Below are 23326 nucleotides of genomic sequence, written 5' to 3' on the forward strand. Positions count from 1 at the left end.
AGTGTAAACCTACAGGATCTAGTGACAGCTGTGATGTGTGTTTTGAACGAGAGCTGACTGTCCAGGACAACACCAAGGTTCCTGGCTGTCGGGACAGACTTTACCAGGGCGTTGTCTACGGAGATAGTTAGCTCCCGCATAGGGCAGGACTTAGCTGGGAAGAACAGAAGCTCAGTCTTGTCTGGGTTCAGCTTGAGGTGGTTGGAAGACATCCACTGTGAGATGTCAGCCAGGCATGCAGTGATGCGCTCTTCTACCTGGGTGGCAGAGGGGGGGAAGGATAGAAACAGTTGTGTGTCATCGGCATAGCAGTGATAGGATATATTGTGAGCAGAGATGATGGTGCCAAGGGATTTAGTGTACAGTGAGAAGAGGAGGGGACCAAGTACAGATCCCTGTGGGACCCCAGTTTGGAGGGTGCGGGGGGGTGATAGCAAACCTTTCCAAGAAACCTGGTAAGTCCGGTCAGAGAGGTAGGAGGAGAACCACTTCAGCGCCGTCCCGCCTATGCCTAGATCAGCTAGGGTGCCTAGGAGCAGCTGGTGGTTCACTGTGTCAAATGCCGCCGATAGGTCTAGGAGAATCAGGACTGCAGAGTGGGAAGCAGCCTGGGCAGCATGTAGTGCTTCTGTGACTGCGAGGAGTGCAGTTTCCGTGGAGTGTGCCTTCTTGAATCCTGACTGGTTGGGATCCAGCAGGTTGTTCTCTGAGAGATGGAGAGAAAGCTGGTTAGAGACAACACGTTCAAGGGTTTTGGAAAGAAAGGAAAGGAGTGATACCGGTCTGTAGTTCTTGACATCTGAGGGGTCAAGAGTTGTTTTTTTGAGGAGTGGTGATACCCTGGCTGACTTGAAGGCAGATGGGACGCAGCCTGAGGTTACTGAGGTGTTGATAATGGAAGTGATGAAGGGGAGCAGGTCAGGTGCGATGGTCTGGAAGATTGGAGACGGGGCGGGGTCGAGAGGACAGGTGGTAGGTCTAGTGGATGTGACTAGTTTCAGGACCTCATCTGGGGATAGAGGAGAGAAGGAGGACATGCATGGTATGTTATGGTTAGCATTGGTTAAGTCGAGTGCTTCTTTATGGGGGAGGGGGGTAAAGGAGCTATGTATGTTCAATTAACCAATTTTGGCCTGACAAAATAAAAAAAAGTTTGCTCTGAAAGAATATATATTCAAAGATTTGTGCCGCAAAAATAGTGATTTTTCAAAAATAGCAGACCTACAAGCTCGTAGCGCGCCACTCGGTGGCGCGCTATGAGCTTGTAGATCTGCTATTTTTCAATAGCTAAAGTATAACATGATGCTTAGTTAAAACACCAAAAGGGGTTCTCGCCCAGAATGGGTTAAACAAATAAACAAATGTACTGTTTCTTTCCGCTGTGAGAGTAAGTGGCGTATATACCTGTGTGTGTGATATATTCATACGAATGTATTTCAACTACGCGGCCATCAATGGTGGCCATATGGATTTGGCCACTGTAGTGACCCCGGAGGTCGTCGGCTCGGGCGCCCTAGCTAAATCATTAGAGCATGCATTGGGGGCCTGGGCTACATCTGTCCAAATGTGGTGCTTTTAGACGAATTAGCACAAGGTCATTTCGAGGAAGCAATCTGATTGGTTGAAACAGCCTTCTAGCTGTGGTTCAAACAAGCACCACTCCACACCTAATCAAAACAAAGAATTCAGCTCCTCTGTTTTCCCAGAGCGCAGCAAACTCGGTGGCTAGCTCAGTTTCTTGGGACATTTGTGGTCGTAGTGACCACATCTGTCATTAAAAAAAAAGTTTTTCAGCGATTTTCTTAGTTTTAAGGGTAACTGTTGTATAATTGCAATATTACACTTGAGGGTGTGGTTTAACGTGATTATTGCCACGACAGTGATGCGGTCAGGAACGAGACGTAGTCGAGTTCCGCAAGCATCACTCTTGTGTAATATTGCTTAAATATCCCTATGCTCCTCAACTATAGGACTATGTCAGATAGATGTCCGTCGGTACAGATAATACAATGGTTAGATCTCACCAGAGAGTGCAGTAGCACCTGATTGACTACACCTGTGTGTAGAGGGTCTATATGACGAGTGTGTGGATTTTCTTTTACCTTTTACGTATGTGCAAGCCTAATGTTGTCATAAATCTTTTTTCCACTGTGCCTACAGATCCAGCAGAGGAGACAGGAGCTTGAGCAGGCCTTAGCTGTCAGAAACACCTAAGCACACCCCCACCGCCACCTCCATCCCGTAGCTGGTCTGGGAGAGCTGTGTCAGTGTGTGTACGAATGTATGTATGTACGTCTGTATCTATATGCGTGATAGGTCAATCTCAACGCACATGCATCCACTGCACATGTGTGTGTGTGTCTGTGTGTGTGTGTGTGTGTGTGTGTGTGTGTTTTCTTCCTTTGCGGGACTGTGAGGAACGTCATCCCCAAAACCGCATGTATTTTAGCAGCATGGCCGACTGATCTGCGTTAGCACGTTTCACACAGCCTTCTTCATCATCCCTCGGACTCTAGGTCATCGTCAATTAGGGTTGGGATCTTTTAGGAGTTTAACGATTCCGCTTCACAGTCTAATTCCTTAACGGTTCCTGTTAACGATTCCTATAGGGCAGTGGTTTTCAACCAGTGGTCCTTGAAGAAGAGAAGAGTCCTTGAGAAGAGTTACATTATTGTTAAACATCTGCATTACTTCATTTACAAGAAGTCTACACAATTCGAGAATGTAGAAGAATTGTTATTTTGATAAACGTTTGCCTAAAGCATGGAATTGTAGACAAAATCTTATCCAACGACAACAAATATTCATTAGTTTTGGGTCTGAGAGGCTAAATGTCATCAAACGGTGGTCCGTGGCTCAAAAGCAGAATAAATAATGGTCCTTGAAATTAAACAGGTTGAAAACCACTGCTATATCCAAATGGACCCTTACAGGTCTGTAACTCTGAGAGTGTGCAAATGGAACCAAATGGACCTGTACACTCTGAGTTATGGTGGTCCTTGAAAAAAAAAAAAGTGAACCACCGGTATTGTAATTGTAGCCTGGCTAATAAGCCAGACTCAAATCACACTGTCGTGTGGTATTTGAGTCTGGAGATGCTGTGTATGGATCTTGTTTCCCGGGGGGTGGGTTCAAACATTTTCTCTTTGACGCAATTGGTCAGAGCTACTGTCAGTCAAAGGTCTCCAGCATTGAACGTCACTGTACCAAAGCCCGCCCATATTGCATACCGTGTCCCGATTGGCCACACCAGTTCTCTGGTGTAGGAAATGGGCGTACAATTGAGCCTCTCCAGACCGTAATCCGCCGGCAGGCAAATTTTTTTTGCCAACGGCTGATTCGGTCTGGCTTATTAGCCAGGCTATTGTAATTGCACAGCAGATGTGAAGTCCACATAACCAGCTCTGATAAAAAACGGTTCCAGAAACGGTTTCAAATGTGATGGAACCGATTCCTGGTTCCTCAATGTTTGGATCCTGTTCCGGATCCCAACCCTAAACTCACTGTAAATTAAAACAAACTCGTTTTCCAACAAGTGGATCTTTTCTATGTAAATACGTGCATAGAGGCTGAGTTGGCTACTATGACCCAAATGGCCATTTTACACCGTGCAAATGTGTTGACAGTCCCCCGCAGTCCCTCGCTGTTTTTTTTGGGTGATGCTCAAAGTGTTCATTTTGGTATTTTTCCAAATTCTCTGTGTCTCAGTTCACACCGTGTAGGGGGGGGGGGGGGGGGTTGGGGGGGGGTCGGGGGGAGGGGGAGAGTGCATCTTTTTATGTGCCAGTGTGTGTTTAATGTGTGCTTGTCTGGGGGTGTTTCTAGTGTTAAGAAATGTGTTACACCAGCAGAATGAAGAATATAATATGAAGTATTGGGTCACGTTCACATTAAAACCCATTGTGGAGGTTTGTTCATTTCAGTTGACTTGGAATGTTCAAGGAAGAGCAGCTAAATGTGTGTTTGTTTCAGTCTTATTATTATTAGCTACTTGACATTACTCATTTTCTTTTTACAGTAATTCTTGAAACAGCACCGTAAGGTATGACTCAATGTAAAGCTCAAACTGCAGTATTATCGTAACTACCGTAGCATCTATTAATGTTAAGACAAGTCAGTAGTATTGGAAGAGTTACAAAACACTCAACTATATACCAAGAACAGTGTTTTTTTTTAATGGAGAGGATCATTATTTGGCTCTTCATCGTACAGTATTTTTGTGAAAGGGCCTTGAAAAACTATGCCTATGTCGTCTCTGTCGGGTGGAGAACCTCATGTGTCCAAAACTCTTACTTTTCAGAATTCTAATTCAAAAGCTGCAAAAGTAACACATCTACAAACTTTACAGCTTGTTGTAGGGCGCTAATTTACGGACAAACACAAAACGTTAGAATATGGAGATAAGATGTTTGACAGCAACAATGTACTACCACGACAAGACATTGAAAGACTAATCTTTCTTTTTTGAAGTTACCAGCTTACCTGCTGTTCCCGTTGTTGACGTATTTGTGTCAGTTTAAAGCTGCTATAAGCAATAATATGTCCAAATTTTAATGACCTTTTTTAATTTATTTATTTTTGGTATTCAGAATGGGTAAAATGCTCCCAAAAAATGTAGTCTCTGTGACACATCTTGGGAATGCAATCTGCATTCAAAGATTTTACTAGAAGCTTTGTCATTGGTCGATTTGCCTGTCTACTTCCTGATTGGTTAGTCATTTCGTTTTTTTTTTAACCAATGACAAAGCTTCTAGGAAAATCTTTGAATGCAGATTGTGCCCCCTAGATGTGTTTTTTTGGAGCGTCTGAATACCAAATAATAATAATAAAAAAGAAATATTAAAAATGTGAGAAATATTGCTTATAGCAGCTTTAATGTCTTGAAAGTGTCACCAAAGCTTAACAACAGAGTAATTATGATCACTGAGAAAGACAATGGGACAAAACCATACCTGGGTTCAAATAGGTTATGGCTAATCCGTCAGTATTTGTTTGGCACAATTTGAAGAACAGCTAATTTGGTTTAATGCAACAGGACCATATGGGTTGTGTAATTGTTCAGAAAGCAATGGTTCCCAAACTGGGGGTCTACAAATTATTTTGGGGGGCAGTCCCCGTCAAAAAAGGAAATGACATGTCGGAGATACAAGGACTAGGGGGGCCATGATTTATGATTCTGTCCCTATCGGTACATAACTCGAACGGTGCGCCTGAAGGTGACTTCGCAACACTCGGAACGGATACTCGCTTGCCAGCAGTGCCTCTCGTGGCTCAAGTCACCTTCAATCTGACTGGTTTTCCAATGGTACTGTGACACCTGCACAGTATCTGCACATTTCTACAGTCACAATTTAAGGATTGTTAAAACCTAAATAATACCTCTAAGATGAACAAATACTCTAATAATAAGACCATCACTATGTCAAAAGTAACCAACAAAACAAATTGTCAAATATTATTGTAATATTTGTCAAGTATTACAAAAATTGTGAAAATAGAAGATCTATTTTCACAATATTTATTGAGTCAAACTAAATGTAACGGGGGGGGGGGGGATGTTTGGGAACCCTAGATAGAAAGGACGCATAATTGACTGGTATTCCTGGGAAGTAAGCAAAGCTCAAACCAATGTTACAAATATTAGTTACGTCGACTGACTGTTATCTAACCCAAGTCTGGGCTAAAAAGAAAAGAAAACGCTGCCAGTTTTGTCACGACTTCTAAGTCACATGGAACTCTTAAGTCACGTGACTAATGTAGAAGCTGAAGGGACAATATTACGATTTTTTTTTAACTGAGATGTGAATGTAAATATGTCTTTTTTTTCCCTTAAGAGGGCCAACTGTATAGCATATGACTGTGTTGTTTTGCAGGGGGGGGGGGTGGACTACATGGTGCAGTATGGGAAGTTTTAAATCTGTAGGAGAGTGGAATGTTAATGTTCCTCTGTTAATGTACTCTTGGGTTTGGGGGGTGGTTTATTTTAGGTCCATCTCATTCGACTGACCACCATGGGGATTAGAATGAATGCTGTAACCCAGAGAGAGAGTGGGAGGGGGAAAACTCCCCCTGACTCCGAATCAACTGGGAGTTTTTTCTTTTTTTTTTAATGTCACCCAACTTGTATGTATATGTTGTAATGTCGGATGAAAGTTATTCAGCAGACATTTTTTGTTTTGTGTGGTTGCTGAAAACTTTTGGGGTCCTTTGCACTGTGCTATTGGTTCTCTGTCGAGACTATTTGTCATGGATGAGATCATGTTGAGTTAGGAACTCAGCATTTAAAGGACGACTTTAACCTCTCTTTATTCTTCATACAGTTGGTGACTCACTAATGCTCATGATAAAATGGTACCATGTTGTAATGAGCATTAATAGTGAGGACCAATAATTATTTGAAGATGGATAGGTTGAAAATGGGCGAAGTCGTCCTTAAACTAAAAGTGATTGGATCATTAAACGATGACCTATGCATGCTCCATGGAAATGAGTTAAAAATTAAAAAAGCAGTACGTACGTGTGTAAATATGATGTATAAATATAATGTAAAGCTGGCATAGAAGTCAATGTGACAGTCAAGCACTAGCCTGGTAAACCCCTCCCCCTTGAAAACATTTTCATTTTGGACAAAATGAAAAAAGGAAATTCAAGGGGGAGGGGTTTACCAGGCTAGTCAAGCACAGGACTTGCCACACTTTTCCATGGTGTTGAAAATGGTGTGAAATGCCTTCTGGATAGTTTTTGCCAAAAACAATATGCCCTACCAGCAAACTAACTTGTAAGCGTGATTTTTCAAAAGCTGTGTGGTTTATTATTTTGTGTGTTACTTAGAGCAGTGGTTCTCAACCTGTGGGCTGGGACCCCCAGTGGGGTCCTCACATGATTTTTTTTATATTACTCTTTTTTGGGGGGGTCCCCAGACTCCCCACTGGTAACAGTGAATTGACCTTTTTAATACCTAAAATACCTAAGAAAAGGGGGGGGGGGAAACGAAATACTGTGCATCAAAAGTAATCAACAAACTGTTTATTCATACTAAACTGGTCAAACATTGGCAAATAATATTAGAAAGAGGCAAACGTGAAAACGTTGTGTGGCTATTTTCGCAATACTTTGAATGCCTCAACAACACCTACAATTCCAAGGGCTTGTCAGGGTGTGGGGTGCCCTGTCCAAATATGATTATTTGGGGGTGTCACGGCCTGAAAAGGTTGAGAACCATTGACTTAGCTTCATTCACTTAGAAGGGCAAAGAGGTTGAGAACCATTGACTTAGCTTCATTCACTTAGAAGGGCAAAGAGTAGCTTCAGTCATTCTAGTATCTCAGGCCAGACTATGTACTGTACCTGACCCAGGTTGACTTTTGTTCATTTCACATCCGTATGTTGTCCTATTATTATATAGCATCACTGGCACACTGGCGCCCTCTTGTGGCGCAATCTAGAATCTGCGACTCATTTGTGACCAACACTTTCAGATACTATTGGGAACAGAAAAGTCAAATTTATTGTACTTCCTCGCATGCTGTGGTCACTCACTGATTTTACAGGCTTCTTGAAAGTCTTCTATTTTCGACGGATACAGGATAGCTGGGCACGAGGTTGGTTCTGGTATAAAAGTATACAGGTTGTGAACATGTACGGTACATCATTTTCGTACTTAATTTTATCCTTCAACTTGTTGTGTATGCTCCAAAATGACTTGATAAACAGGTTTTGTAGCTATTTGTAGCGATTGTAGAAATATTAGACCTTATTGTAGAATGTTTAAGCATTTTCTAATCATGTACTGTAGGTCTATACTTTACTTTAAAACATTTTCCAAATATTTATTTTTTTAGTCTAAAAAAATAGCAAATTTTACATTGAGGTGCAAATTTTAAATCGAGGTGCCCAGATGTCCCTAGTGCCCACCTATCCTGTTACCTTTTCAGATAGACATGCAACACCACCCTTGCGACAAAGTATAAGTTTGGCTTTAATGGAAATAGTAATATCTGACTAATGTAATGGACTACTATGTTGGTGTATTCTCTCTGAAAATTGACATTGTCTCATGTTATAAAAAACCCTGGCATACTGTTTGAGATGTTTGTCCAAACTCCCTGCATGTTTCCAAAGAGTGGGCACCGGCACTGCTCTTAAACCTCTGTTTACACTTATTGTCAGTGGATCGATCACCTTCAAGAAGATATACTGTATGCATTATATCAGAGCAACATTTGTTGGGTGATTACATTCTACAAAATAAAAAAGGGAAAAAATGATTGAAACTGCAGCTGTGACATTATGAGACAGCCTGGATGTAAATAAAGAAGCGCTTGCCAAAGTTTGTAAATGCCATGATATCTCTGTTGTCTTTTGTTATCTATAAATGCACCGTGTCTCTGTCTGTCTGTGTGTACGGCTGTCTCTGTCTGTCTGTGTGTACGACTGTAATGCACTCTGTCTGTCTGAGTACGACTGTAATGCACGTAACTCGAGAACCGTTCGCCCCACCGACTTCAAATTCGACACACGCGTTCCACACAGGGAGTGCAGTGCACGATGTCGAGTTGGTCGAACCCACGGTTGTCCAGAACTGCCACAAAAGGCCTCTGCCCGGGCTCTGGACAGGCCGGGCCCCTGCCCAGGCTTCATATATGGAGCTGGCCTGTTCTGACATCACAGCACTCCATATTTGGTCATGCCAGAACTCAGAGAGACAGATACAGAAATATCCATATATGGGCATAAAAGGGACACAGACAGATGGGTGGAACGTGTACTCTGACACGGGTACAACGGGTATTGCATAGCCGGGTGGGGAATGGATCTCATTGTCATTGACCCCTCTATCACACAGGGCTATGTTTTTTGTGTTCATATCACTACGCCCCAAAAATGTGATAGAGGGGTCAAAGTTGAACGAAAGTTGCGCTAATATTTTAGAAATATGTCAACAATACAAAGACGTTAGACAGTTTTGTGAATTAATTTACTTTTACTGCGTGGCCCCCTGTGCCCCCCACAAAATGACCAAAACCAGAGCAGAACTTCCACCATTAATGGCAAGTATTTCATACAGCTTAAGTTAAAAAAAATCTGAACTATCCCTTTAACTCCACTCTCATCTCCCTGAATGAGTCTGAGTGTCATCACCTGTGAAGTGATGATGACCAGATGAAATAGGTTGGCTAAACAAGCTCTGTGCAATGTTCACATCAGGTCCAGTGGTGTTTTAGTTTCTAGAGCAGTGGTTCTCAAAACAAGCTCAGCACGTTATGTGATCATGTGCTATGAGGTCTTAGATCTGCTATTTTTCAAGATCTCAAACTAAAAATTACTTTAGTTCATAACGGTTACTAAAAATGGCCGATCTACAAGCTCACAATGTGTCAACATTACTTAGACTTGAATTAACTTGATGAAAAGACAATTAACACAAATCTTCCTTCATGGGGGGTCCCTGATACATCTTTTCAACTTCTAGACATGAAAATGTTGGAGGACCTCTTTTGTGTCCATGTTTGAGGTGTTGTGAGCAGTAGGCCTACACGTGGGTGTGACCTTAAAAGACCTAATGAAAAAAATGTAATAAAACTGCGTGATGACATAGGCAAGCACTTATGAATACATAAAGTGTATTCACAGGTGTGATTTCCATAGCTCATGTTCCTCCAAACAACTGATTTTAATTATACAGGTCTACTCCGATTCCGTTTTGAATATCATTCAAGAAGACGCCCAGGCGGTGTATTACTTACTCGTTTTAAACTTAACCTGTAGGCTGTACACTAAAACGTGTATCTGAAAACATGTTTCACACTAGCTGCCCTGCACGGCCGCACCTTCTACCCACATGGACAAAAGGCTATCATTTGGTATCCAAATTGAAATGGTGATACACCTGCAAATTGCTCAAGTTGTTGCTTATGAGAAGGTAATTTGACGAGCAGTGATGACAGAAAGATGTCTGCCTGCAGGTGCAGAACTGAGGGAGTTCTCTTCTGCTCAGGTAAAGTCAAAGAATGGTATGTGTCATTATTGCATATTTACTTATATAAACCATTTTGGATAAGTAGCTCAAATGCAGTAGTGGAAGTACATTTACTCAAGTACTGTAACCTACTTACTTTAGTTTACAGCCATATTTTCTTCAATACTTTTTTTTTTTTTTTTTTTTTTTTTTACTTCTACTCCATTATATTTCAGAGTCAAATAGTGTACTTTTACTCCACTATTATTTGACATTATTTGATAGTTTCCAGTTACTTTGATTTAGATTATTATTACAAAACATACATTAACCAGCCTTAATATGTACCTTTACTTTAATACTTTTGGTACTTTCAAGTACATTTTGATGCAACACTTTGTACTTTTACTCAAGCAAATTTTTAATACCAGACCATTTTTACATTGTGGTATTGATACTTTCTTACTTTAAAGTAAAAAAATATATGAGTACTTCTTCCATGACTGCTCAAATGGAAATAGTAATTTCCTTGTAGCAATGCCTGCCCGAGCCCGCCTGAGATGTCCTACCTGCACTTAAAATAATAACATTGTCATCTTGATTTGCAGCACTTTGATGCATTCAACAACTAGGTCTTTTTAGCACTGCAGTTACATTACATTTACAGTGTTGTTTTGATGTTAACATTCACTTACATGATGTAGCAATAACTTTAACTCCAGTCTGTCGGGTGGAAACCTCATATGTCCCAATCCCCAAACTGTTACTTTTCAGGTTTTAATTCAAAAACGGAAAAAGTAGCAGATCTACAATCTCAAACCACGTCGATTCGCACAGCATTTACAGCTTGCAGATCTGCTTCTTTTGATACTTTTGTGTGATGCTGTAGTATGATCAAGTAAGTAGGGTGTTAAATAAATACAAATAAAAAATTAGAATATGGAGATAAAGGTTTTTGCCCGAAAGCAACAATATTAGCAATAGGCCCAATTTGTTTGGTGTCTTATGAGCTACAGTAAAACATGTCTAGTCAGAGCATCCTGTTAACAGCTACATACCTCCACGCTGAGGAGATCACATTGTTAAAACAGAGAGCAGACCTCTCTCTCTCTCTCTCCCTCTGTCTGGGTTACATTTCCAGCATGACTAACATGTTCCAAAAGAGGTGGATGGAACTCAGGAATTTGTGAATTCACTGCTAGGAAAACAGGTGGAGGTCATTCTAATCTAGAGCAGTGGTTCTCAACCTGTGGGTCGGGATCCCCAGATGATTAGCTTAATGTGCAACGTTGTTTTCCTCACTCAACAGTACAACATCCAGTTTATGGGTATACAGGGTATCTATACAGGGTACGTGACAATGTAATGACGCTTAAGACCTTTTTAATACCAAATTGGCCAAAACGTCATATTACGTAGGCAAACACGAGGAGCTTGTAGATCGACTATTTTCACAATATTTATCTGTGGAACCACGGCAAACTATTGACTGCTAATAGACTAATTCCTACTGATAGAATAGCGGCTGTGCTGTAACGGCTATAGCTTCAGTTGACCTTACCTCGGTCAAAAAAAGAAAAAAAGACTTTCACTCTTTCAGCTGCAGTTGGGACTCGGGAGTGGGGGTTGTCCGGGGGGGGGGGGGGGGCAGTATGTCAGCCTTCAGTGAAAACCTCTCAGTCGCCTGCCTTGGGAGAGGGAGGGGGAGGTTGTGAAGTGGCTCATTGAGGCTGCCTCAACCATCCTGCTCTGAAGGTTATAACCACCCACCCTTTCTTGGACCTCGGCCAGGTGCATAGGACCCTCCCTGTGGTGGGTTCAGCTCCACCACTACCCCCTCCCCTCTCCAAAGACACATGTGTGTGTGTACACTACACACTACACTCACAGAATGTAGCCCAAATCCCAGGGAGGCCCGGGGAGGGGTGGAGAACGGCTGCCTTAATGTGAGGAGACGGGGCGAGAGGAGACATGGGAACAAACTGTTCGTTACCTCGGGGCGTCACAGTGAAAGCTCAGAGGTAAAAGCCGGGGAGGAAGAACACAGAATGTGCCACTCTGAATATTATGATCAGCCACATGATGACGTTGTTGTTGTTGTACGTCGTCAACCACAACGATCTTCACCTGTTTGGAGTCTCTGTTGTTCTCAGGAGTATTTGATATCATCTGTCGTGTGGAAACCTCATATCTACATAACTGTTACTGTTCAAAGAAAGAAATAGCAAAAAGTACAAGCCCTATTTTTGGATACTTTTGTGTGGCGCTGTACAAAACAAACACAATACCGGTACCGGTATTGTGTTCACAACAGCCCTTCCCTTTACAGTAAAACATGAATGGGGGGACACTGATCCAAGTAGAGCAGCACTCTTTAATACCATGAAAAACAAACAAAACATAAACAAAATACAGTCAATGGCTTCTTTTTTTTTAATCCCAGTATTCAAAACCTTCCCAAGGAAGACTTTATGGCTCAAGCTCTCTCTCTCTCTCTGTGAAACAAAGTATTAGCTATATTGATTCACAATGAAGGTCTTTGTTCATTCATTTACTTCACGACAGAACCTCTCATGAGGCTTAATTGGAGTATTACCCAAATGGTGTCGATTTATGCGAGAGAATATGGCAGGAAGAAGTTGTAACATGACTCCATACAGTCAACTATACACAGGAGGAGTGTTGACCGTCTACGGTCAAGGTTCATAGAGTCAAAGAGTTTATTGGAAGCAGCAGCAGTACCCAGCGCGGAACAATGGTGCATCTGCACTGCACATGGCAGCACTCTCTTTAGGTCCATAAGGATGACTTATTCTGTCATTACTCTGCCTATTTAATTACTGTCGGGTCGAGGCAGTGTAGCTGTGGTTCATGCACTGACAAGGCACCGTGTTGCCCCAGCTGGTCACTAGGGTTCCTTTGGGATTTTAACGATTCCAGTTCCTTAACGATTCCTTCGTAACGGTCCCCTAACCCTCTGGGTTACTTGAGGGAGTTCCAAATGGAACCTTTAAAAAAGGTCTGTAACTCTGAGAGTGTACAAATGGACCCGTGAGGGTCCGTTTGGTTCCATTTGTACATTTTTGTACACTCTCAGAGTTATGGTGGCCCTTGAAAATTAAAACGTTTGAGAATGACCGGTATTGTAATTGCATAGCAGACGAGAAGTCCACATAACCAGCTCTGACAGTGTGTGATAAAAACGGTTCCAGGAACGGTTCCGAACGTGATGGAACAGATACCTGGTTCCTCGACGTTGGATCCGGTTTCCTCCGATTTCTCCGGTTCCGGCCGGGTCGCACCCCCCCCTAGTGGTCACCCACAGGCGTCCCTAGGTGCTGTTGGCCTGCTCCTGCTCAAACAGCGCCATGGCGAGGTGCGAGCGCGACGCCAGGCCCTCCAGGTTGCTCAGCACGCATCGGTGGTAGATGTCCTCGCTGAAGCGCGGATTGCACGTCCGCCGGACGTACTTCTGCACGAGCGCCGGCTCCACCGCCCGGAACACGTGCAGCCCCGAGTAGCGCACGAAGATCTCGTACACGTCCATGCTCTCCAGCAGCTCCTCGTTGTCCAGGATGTCGGCGGCGGTCTTGGTGCGCGCCGTCATGTAGTCGGCGTTGTAGAAGCACGCCTCGTCGAAGACGTGCCGGTCGAAGTGGCCGTCGCGCAGCGCTTCCGACGCGAAGGGCGCCGAGGCGGCCGACGGCGGCTGGTCGCGGTACATGACGGCCGGGCTGTACTCCTGGAAGTGGATGGGGAAGAACACCTGCCAGTTGCTGATGGCGTTCATGCGGCAGCGGTTGAGGAAGTCGCCGTTGACCTCGGTCCACACGCTGGCCAGGAAGAACAGCGTGTCCACCGGGTGCTTCTTGGAGATGATGTCCATCAGCTTCACCTGCGAGTAGAAAATTACATGTCACGATTGTCGTGGCAAAGATCATTGCGATTGACGATATTAACGCAATAACGTTTGCAAAAAATGGCCATTCTACAAGTTTACAACGCGTTGTTACAACGCGTCGTGAGCTTGTAGCTGCTATTTTTGGCAAATCGATTTGTGTAGAGTGAAATAAGAGCGTGCCAAATGCGATCTTTACAGGTCCATTTTATCAAATGGAGGGTTTAAGTGAATTTGCAGCTCAACAAAAGCCAATTCATCCCACTTTTTATGGAGGACAATTTTCAGCGCTGTTTTTAATCATGACGAACGACATTAGCGATTATTATCGTGCCACGCATACCTGCGAGGGCACCTCGGTCTTCACACTGATCCAGGGGATCTTCACGTCGCCGTAGCGCTTCTCCACCTCGGCGATCATGGCCTTGACGCCGGCGAACACGTCCGTCTGGCTGACGCGCTGCGCGTCGAACGGGTCGTAGATGAACAGGAAGGTGAGCAGCACGTTGTCGTGCGTGTCTAGCGTGTTCATCACGTACATGTCCAGGAAGTTGCCCACATAGTCCTGGTCCTGGGCCACCACGGGCAGGATGACCTGCACGCGCGTGGCCTCCGTCACGTAGGGCATGGGGATGATCTCGATGGCGCTGAGCGGCCGCAGCAGGCTCACACGCTTCCCGATCACCTGGCTGTGGCCCTTCTGCGTGAACACATCCAGCGCCAGGTCCAGCACGTACTCCATGCCACGCGTGGGGTCGAAGCGCCGGTAGCCATTGAGCAGGCGGCGCTTGCGGAAGCGCAGCACGGGCTGGTATCGGTCGTTGAGGCGCTCCACGGCGATCTCCAGCGCGGAGTTGACGTCGGCGCGGTCCGCCCCCCGCAGCTCGCACTTGGGCGCGCCGTCGATGCAGGCGTAGATGTGCTCCTCGGTGAAGTACTCCCAGTTGATGACCTCAAAGCGGGTCTTGGGCTTGAAGGGAGGGTTGATTCCGATGGGCCACGTGGCCCCGGCCTTGCCCTCCGGGGTCAACTCGCTCAGGTTGCTGATATGCATCTGGTGCACAAGAAAATAATAACGGTAAAGCATTGCAATGTGGGAATACATTTTTATTTGATTTTATCTAGAATATAATGAAAATAGACATGGCATCTTCAAGATGCCAGAAGAAGTTCTATTGACCAAAACATCGCCTAAATAACGTTGTCCTTATTGTGCAAGTAGTGTAGATGGGACCCATGTGTGGGTTGCGAACACATTTTTATGGATCCCTTTATTTTGTTTCCTACATTTTGTTTTTAATTATTATTTCAAAACATTAAAATCACCATCATGAATTAATAACTAAATTCTATTTTTCTGTAATTTCATGAAGAAACTAAAGTGGCGCGTTGCGACACGATGTGAGCTTGTAGATCTGCTATTTTGACTAGTTTGGGTCCTGGGCAAACATCTAATTTCTCTTTTGGATCACAGGCTAAAATGTTTGAAAACCACTGGTGCAGGTTATCGTTATTGTATTCTAGACGTCTGATCCCTGCCGATGCACCCTTCTCTGAGCTGATCGGGTATGCACAAGGCCTTTACCTATTTTCATTCATCAAAAGAAATCCATTAAAAAAAAAATTCTAGGCTGCACAGCACTGGGTAAATCAGATATTTTTCACATAGTACAGCGCATCATAGGCTTTACATTTGTGACTGCCAAGTCGATGTCAAAAGGCTGGCATCATTTCTAATCATTCAATACTGAAATGTCTCACTTTGTGCCTGGACAAAACAGGCTATCCCTGACCTGCCTGACATATCTAAATATTTGTTTTGTCAGGAATGTCTTCCAGAGCTCTAGACAGACTGTGGAGGAGGAGAATGGAACATGTGCCAGCAGCAGCAGCAGCAGCAGCACTCATCCTTGGACGAGTCTTTTGTACTCTAGCAGTCGAATCAGATACAGTAAGAATCGCACAAATACTGAAAACAGGCATACTGACAGCCAAGCTACACCAGGCTTTTCAGTGTGCGTTTACGCGAATACGCGCACACACACGAATTTAGGTCCAGTCCTATTTTAAGTGTGCGGGGTTCGCGTGTGTGTAAACGCGCACAAAACGTGCGCGAAAAGCCTGGTGTAGCCCGGCCGTATCACCTTCATAGATTCCAACCTGTATGTACTTCTATACAATTCCAAACTCCATTATGTATTAAAAAAAATCTAAATCTAACTATTATTGTCCAGTAGTTATTGTGAGAACAAATACACTATACACTTGTGGGGTCTCTCTCTCTCTCTCTCTCCTTCCTGACTCTATTAGATATAAATTATATTATATAATGTACTGTGATAAACTAACATGTGCGAAAAATATAAATGAAATTAATTAGAACATGGGAGCGTTTGGACAAAACTGTCTGTACCAGTTTGGAATATAAAAGAGGCAGCACAGGCCTGGGCCGTGGCTCAGTGGTCCAGGCAACTTGGCCAGTAGCCCGAGTCTGGCAGTGTGCCGTGGGTTCGACTCCCGATCCCGACGGCCCTTACTGCATGTCACTCCCCCATCTCTCTCCCCCATTTTCCTGTCAGCAAACCGTCTGTCTCTCTATAAAAAATAAAGGCGAAAGCCGCAAAAAAACCCATAAAAAATAAAAAAGAGGCAGCACAGAGGAGTGCTCACCTGCAGCTGCTCTATCTGCCGGTAGGTCCACTCCAGCTCGATCTGACTGAAGCGCTTGTGCAGGCGGTACATGACGTTGGGCTCTGACACGGGGTGCACGGTGAAGGCGTTCTTAAACTGTGCGCTCTCCTCGCGCTCTGGGTCCGGGTTCTTCCCCAGCTCAAAATAGCGATAGGTCATCTCCTGTGAAGAAAGCAAGGGTTAGTTTAGTGCAGAGATTAAAATAGGGTGCATTTTGCATCCCAAAACGCAGTTTATAGTTAAAACTAGGAGTTAAGCACTACTGTCCTACTGTACTGTTTTTTTATTCTAGTTTATTTTGCTAGCTTTAGTTATAATGATCATTTCTTGTTCTGTTTTCTACGAATGATGAATATAACCACACCACTACGATGAATATAACCACACCATGCTCTATATGTAAAGTGTCTTGAGACAACTTGTTGTGATTTGACACTTTAATAAGATTGAATTGAATTGAATTATAACCATATAAAATGAAATGGGAGTTAAATGCTGCCATTTGTAAAAATGGCAAAATATGACTCCTAACGTTGTTGAAGTGGGACTCATAAAATGTCCTTGGGACTCATCTAAAAGACCATCCCTGTATCATGGGACTCATTACATTGAAAACATATTTACATCACTGTTAGTGTACTGGTAAGGAAGTGTAGAGTGTCCGCCCTGAGACTGGGAGGTCTGGGTTCGATCCCCAGCCAGGTCATATACCAAAGAAAAGGGTCAAGGGCCAAGTCCCTGCTTGGCACTCAAGGGTTAGATCGGTCCCTATGACATACTAGCGTCAGGGAGGGTTCCTGGAATTCCTGGAAATATTTAGAAATTAGAAATAATATTTTCCAGTCCTGGAAAAGGTTTGGAATTTATCAAGGTTCCTGGAATTTATCAAAGGTCCTGAAAAAAATATTTGTATATCTATTGTTTTTGGCTATTCATTTAGTTAATAAAAGCATTTTCCAAAACATCTATAACATTACACGAAATATGTAACATAAGTGATTGCAGCCTAATGTGTACCGGACGTGACAAAAAGAACAGATCCTGTGCCCTAGGATAGGTGGTGTAACAAAGGATTTGGAATGGAATTCTACCATTCATTCTATATTCTATGCTTTATTTTTGCTACACTGTCTTTGGGCATTGCACATATGAGTACAAGACTCATTATTGCGCTGATTGATTGATATATAGGCCTGGATATTGGGTTAAATATTCTGGAAAGGTTTTGGAAATTCATTGGTAGAAATGTGTGGGAACCCTGTAGCATCAATGATGATTTGAATTTGTTGTTATTTTTCATGTCATGATTATGAATTGAATACCCAGGACCTGAATGGAAACAAGGTGAAGGTGATATCCTTTTGGACGTGTGTGTTTAACCGTACATTTCTGCCAATAAAGTATTCAATCAATCAGTCATGTCCAGGGGGTGTACTTGTACATCGAGCTGCCCCACGCCACAGAAACAGGAGATAGGCTCCTGCCCTATCCACCTCATGGCTCAGCACGGCTTACTTACAGTACTTGTCAAGAAGACCCATAAGTGATGGTGACCCTGGACTATGCTGGGAAGGAACCCACCAAAAAAAGCGTCGCTCACGCGCAGAGCTTTCTGTGCGACTGTTCTCGCCAAACCCTAGCCAGTGGCCACAGCAGGACGTCTGGTCTATGATCCTAGGTTACTGAGGCACTACACAGTCTCTATGCATTAGATGTATATTTTTGTCTTCACCTTGATTACTGTAAGTCGCTCTGTATTAAGAGCGTCCGCTAAATGCCTAAACTGTAATGAGAACTGTTTTTCCCCCGACCGAGGCGGAAAGTAAATCTTCACGTGTACGAGTGGAATGTGCGGCCAGTGAGAACGGCTGCTTTCATTAACATGGAGTGGAATAAGATCAGCGTCCGTGAGCTCCTGCTTGCGCTCCTGTGGGTTTCTTTCAAGCGTCAAGCCTCCATTATGCTGTCTGCATTTTCCTACTATTTGCCTAAAACACTATTATAGGTATTGGTTGGAAACAATATGTTGCTTTGAAAGAATAGAGGTTTGCACAAGACACAGCAGTCTACCTCGAGGAACGGATGTGCTTTGGCACATAGGCGTTTACCGTTTACATCCTTGGCATTTGGCTGACATTTAAAAGCAGAGTGAGTGACGAACTAACAATAGATAGGGATTCAGCATCTTCCTCAAGATTACCTAGAAAAGACACATGGCTGCAATTATTGAACATGGAAGCTTTGTGTTATTGCCAATTGGACAATTGGACTTTACTTTAACCACAAGGGCACCCTTCTGCCACCTGTTTGATTGATTGATTGATTGATTGATTGATTACTCTATTAGTATTAGTTAGAAATGTAACCAGCACGTGGTACAGTCAGACATACAGTACTCGCCGATACGGGTATCAGCATTTTAGGCAGCATCGGCAGCTATCGGAACAACTCAAAAATTCCATTGTGGCCCTAAGTATTCAATGAATCAACAGCGTATTTACCTGATGCACCTCCACACAGCTGAGGCCCAGGTAGTCAATGATGCAGCGGCCCAGCCACTCGTCGGGCCTCACGCTGAGGATGTCGTTGCGGCAGGTGTCCAGGTGCGGCTGCAGCCGGGCCAGCAGGCTGCGTGACAGCAGGTAGCCGTAGCCGCCGTGGCAGTACCGAGCCTTCTCCTCCCCGCCGATGAACTCTTCGGCCCGGCCCATGTACAGGTCCTGCCCCGCGCTGAGGTGATTCACCTAGGGATGATGGGATGGCGATAATCGTTTATTATCCTATTACGCTCACAATAATCGCATCGCAGAGATTTTTGATTTATCGTTAAATTGTCCTCCATCATCATCATCATACACTAGGATGAATTAGCTTTTGTTGGGCTGCAAATTCAGTACCAATTTAAACCCTCTACTCTACTTGATAAAACAAATCTATAAAGAGCGCACTTGGTACGCTCTTAATTAACTCCACACACAAATCGAATCGCCAGAAAAAGCAGATCTACAATTGCACAACACGTTGAGCGCTGTGAGCTCATAGATCAGCTATTTTTAGCGAACAACGTCCCCCCCCCCCCAGAATAGGGAAGCGGCTGGGGATTCAAGTGCTTAAACAAACGTGACATTTGAAGTCTCAAGGCAAGCATACTCTCACTGATCATGATGTGTCCAGGTGCTTCAGAAGATGTATTCGAGAACTGATTATCGTGATAATATCGTTAAATCTCAATAATAGTTTGCCGTGATAAATCGTCATTTCCATACACCGACTCCCATATCCCTATATACTAGTCAGTCACCCACCAGCTCGGCCAGCCTCTCTGCCTGCATGTAGGTGTCGTCCTGGGCCAGGTAGAACCAGTCGTAGTCCAGGCCGTAGTGCTGGTGGAGGTGGCGCACCGTCTCGTACATCAGCCACACGGGCCGGTCGTCGCCGTGCGCCACCACCGCCATGCCGTGCGGCACCTTGGGGCTGCGCAGGCCCGTAAAGAAGAAGGTGCGGTGGAAGTGGTGCGCCACCGTGCGGTTCACCGCCACGGCCAGCGTGTTGAGGGTGGCGCGCGACGTCAGCACGCCCACCAGCAGTCGATCCCGGATGCCCAGCTCGGTGTGGATGTAGCGGGTCCTGCATTGGAGGGACGGTGGGAGGAGAGTTGCATGGAACGGTGAGAGGTCTCCGCTATTGCTTTCAAAAAGCTTTATAGAACATGTACTGTACATGTGTAAGGTCTCAATGTGACAAGGCTGTAGCTGTACCCCCAGGCTCAAACTATACATACATTCCCCTTTTTTTCTTAAATTGCTTTTTTTTTTGCTGCGTTTTGACACTTGCTTTGGCAATGTAAATATGCTTAATAGCTAGGGAAAATCTAGTCACATTTTCAGTTAGATCTACATTTGCCAGCGCTTTAAATTCTTTCTCTGGAACTATTAAACAAGCATATACTAGCCGAAATACCTTGTAATTACTATTACTATTACTAATAACTATAATTGGCAGCCAGAGTTGAGGTGAGTCAATGGCTCGAGGCATGAGAAAACAAATGACCAAATCATAGCCTATACTGTACATTTTGGAAGGAAGAGTTTGCTATAAAGTGTCTCCATTATACTTACATAAAGCTATAAACTAAGCTTAGCTAAGCTTTTTTTTTTCTTCCCACAGTCCATGATCAGACCCTTAGGCCCAAACCGCACCAATGCAGCTCCTTGCAACAAAACAGTATAGTCATACATGCAAGGATGTTGCAAGGACTTGCATGGCGAATCATTAGTACAGTTTGGGCCTAAATAGCATGAAAGAGTGTGACTGTGAAATAACCCTCAGCACTTGCACTCTCACACAGATATTTGTGCCCTGTATTTAGTGTTGGTATGAGTGTTTTAACTTTGTAGGTTTTAGGTTGTCATTTTATTTTGTTTTTTATAGTAGTGATCTTATATGGTTTTTCACAGTATGTACTTATTAATCCACTAACCCCCCTAAGTGACAATAAAGTTAATCTGAAAAGGTCTACTCTACTGGGTCCAATTCTTGCATCAGCAGCAAACATCACAATATTTCCCTTCATGTGGAAAATGTTGCTAAGGCTGCACTAAAAATAAATACATTCATAATCATGACACCCTGGAATGAGGCAATGGGAGAATAGCTCCAATCCTAAATCAGCTCCACCCCTGGCCCCAAGGCCTCACAGAAACCGTTTTGAAGTAATGGGGGAAGACCTGTGTGTGTACAGGTAATAATATTAGTCTAGAATAGTGGTTCTCAAAGTAATAAAATAAAATAAAAATCAAGGACCCCCAAAATGAACTCCCAGAGTTTTTCCATGTGCTCTAGATTCATCCATCCAACAGCAACTCAACAAACTACCCCAGCATGGTGCATTAGTGCAATAACAGAGGACTTTTATTCCAACTCACCTCATGACTTTCTTGTGAGGCTTGTTGGGGTCTTTGTGATATGGAATGACGCGTGGCTGGAAGTCCTGCTCGTTTCCATTCCCGTCCCTAGAGTCCCCCCCGTGCAGGGGGTCACCCCCTCCCCCCAGGAAGACCCTCCCGTTGCCCCCCAGCTCATCCCCACACGAGTCCTCGGCCTCCCCCTGAGTCCAGGACACCATCAACAAGCTCAGGCTGCAGCCCAGAGACAGCCCCAGTATGAGGGGCAGAGCAGGCCTGAACACGGCCAGAAAGGACGAGAGACGCATGATCTAGTTGGGTCTAAAAGCAGAAGCCGCCGCCGCCGGGGGAACAATGTCACCAGTGTTTCTCTACGCAGAGTTTAAACGTGTTAAGGTGTCATGAAGAAAGCGCCGTCGACCAAGCTTCAAGTTTCGTCGAAAATGTGTCATATTTGAGCATAAATGTTTGTTGTTGCCATTGACGAAACCCCTTCTGTTTAAGTGTTCTGTTAACATATGTGTAATAAATCTGTTGTCCACTATGCAGCCAAGATAACCTGTTACCACCACCATCACATTAACCATAATATAGCCTAACAAACATTACACTCTCTCTATACTTAACTGTCGTTCTGAGGGTTTTTCCATGTGCAGCTTAATTGTAGAAGAAGTACATGTTTGGGCAACGCATGTATGTGTGACAATCTGAACTATGCATTAATAACATCGCTATAACGGAATAATAAGCACTTGCATCCCTGTAGTTTAGAATTAATGATTAAAAATAGCTTAATGGTAGCTAACAATTAGCTCAGTGACGTTCTAGATGCAGAGCTGGGTGTTATCTGGTTTAAGTTGAACCGCCTGAAGACAACTAGAAGCTATAATAATAACCTCCCTACCTGGAAGACGGGTATAGATTAGGTTCTTATACGGCGTTTAAAATATATAGTATACATTCCTACACCACAGTAAAACCATCCACAGACATGCTAGCCAGCTAGCATCACGTCGAGGCTGTTCCTCTTAGTTCCAGTTCCTTCCTCTAAACCCGTAGGGGAACAAGAAGTCACCAACAACACATCATCGTCGTCATGTCTTCCATGATCCATCGATCGATGCACGGATCATCACCTCCTCCTCCCCCCAAACAAACGACGGACCACCCGCCGGTCCACAGCAGACAGACAGTCACAGACAGACAGGACAGTCTCAGGAGGAGCAGCTTTCAGAGCCTTTGCACAGTGTGGCGCCACTTGGCAGCCTGTGTGCTTGTAGCGGCTGCCTGGTAACCAACCAACCAACTGTACGCTTTGGACGGAGAGCAGAGCAGCAGAGACACCCCTGGAGCTGTACTGTACTGTCTGTAGTGTGTGTAGTGTGTGTGTGTGTGTGTGTGTGTGTGTGTGTGTGTGTGTGTGTGTGTGTGAGTGTGTGTTATTCGCTGGTATTACCGCCAGGTGGCACAGTTTCGCAGCCCGATCATAGAGCCCGATCGATGTACAACGGTGCAGTTGTCTTTGTACTGTCAGTCAGGCATCCTGGAAACCAATCCGATTCCCGATCACTTGACTTGAGGGAAACTGGGCCGATATTGACCGATAACGGGAAATATCGGTACCGATATGTGGCCGATACATCAGTGCATCCCTATTCCCTAATTATTATATTGTTATAAATTGTAAATATTTGTGTTGTAAATATGCTAAAATATTCCAACTTTTTGCATCATCCTGCTGTTAATTTATTAATTTACTTCCCTTTTTCATATTATTTTAAGCTACTGCATGTTTGTTCCTTAGATATATACTCTAAGGTTTGTTCCTATATTTACATTGCAGAAAGGGTCAGGTCACCATCATTGTCATGACAA

The 23326-nt window shown here is 44.0% G+C and overlaps 2 protein-coding genes and 1 long non-coding RNA gene across 5 annotated transcripts in view; 2 read left to right on the plus strand and 1 right to left on the minus strand.

The window, feature by feature from the left end:
- The window catches only part of smarcd3b (SWI/SNF related BAF chromatin remodeling complex subunit D3b), a 53338-nt gene extending 49625 nt beyond the window's left edge, over positions 1 to 3713 (plus strand). Inside the window, exons 14-15 of one of the 3 annotated variants that reach the window (XR_013788446.1) lie at positions 2161 to 3025; positions 3361 to 3713. Coding sequence is in view for 2 of the 3 variants with exons in the window: in XM_079489363.1 (XP_079345489.1) it covers positions 2161 to 2214 (54 nt within the window). In the remaining variant the exon portion in view is untranslated. Of the gene's footprint in view, positions 1 to 2160; positions 3120 to 3360 lie in introns of those variants that run through there. The other 2 variants (XM_079489363.1, XM_079489364.1) reach the window with 2 other exon arrangements.
- A 3337-nt stretch (positions 3714 to 7050) lies between these two features.
- Positions 7051 to 8343, plus strand: LOC306913541. The gene is made up of 2 exons (XR_013788557.1): positions 7051 to 7210; positions 7257 to 8343. It is a non-coding gene; the product is annotated as an uncharacterized lncRNA (long non-coding RNA).
- A 3969-nt stretch (positions 8344 to 12312) lies between these two features.
- chpf2 (chondroitin polymerizing factor 2) lies at positions 12313 to 22808 on the minus strand. The gene is made up of 6 exons (XM_079490121.1): positions 21473 to 22808; positions 19853 to 20174; positions 19049 to 19291; positions 16527 to 16709; positions 14200 to 14910; positions 12313 to 13853 (listed from the first exon to the last, which is right to left on the minus strand). Exons 1-6 carry the CDS (start codon positions 21757 to 21759, stop codon positions 13290 to 13292), a joined length of 2310 nt encoding a protein of 769 aa, XP_079346247.1. The 5' UTR covers positions 21760 to 22808; the 3' UTR covers positions 12313 to 13289.
- Positions 22809 to 23326: the final 518 nt, after the last annotated feature.

Source organism: Electrona antarctica (assembly GCF_951216825.1).
Source record: "Electrona antarctica genome assembly, chromosome: 20".
Lineage (NCBI taxonomy): Eukaryota > Metazoa > Chordata > Actinopteri > Myctophiformes > Myctophidae > Electrona > Electrona antarctica.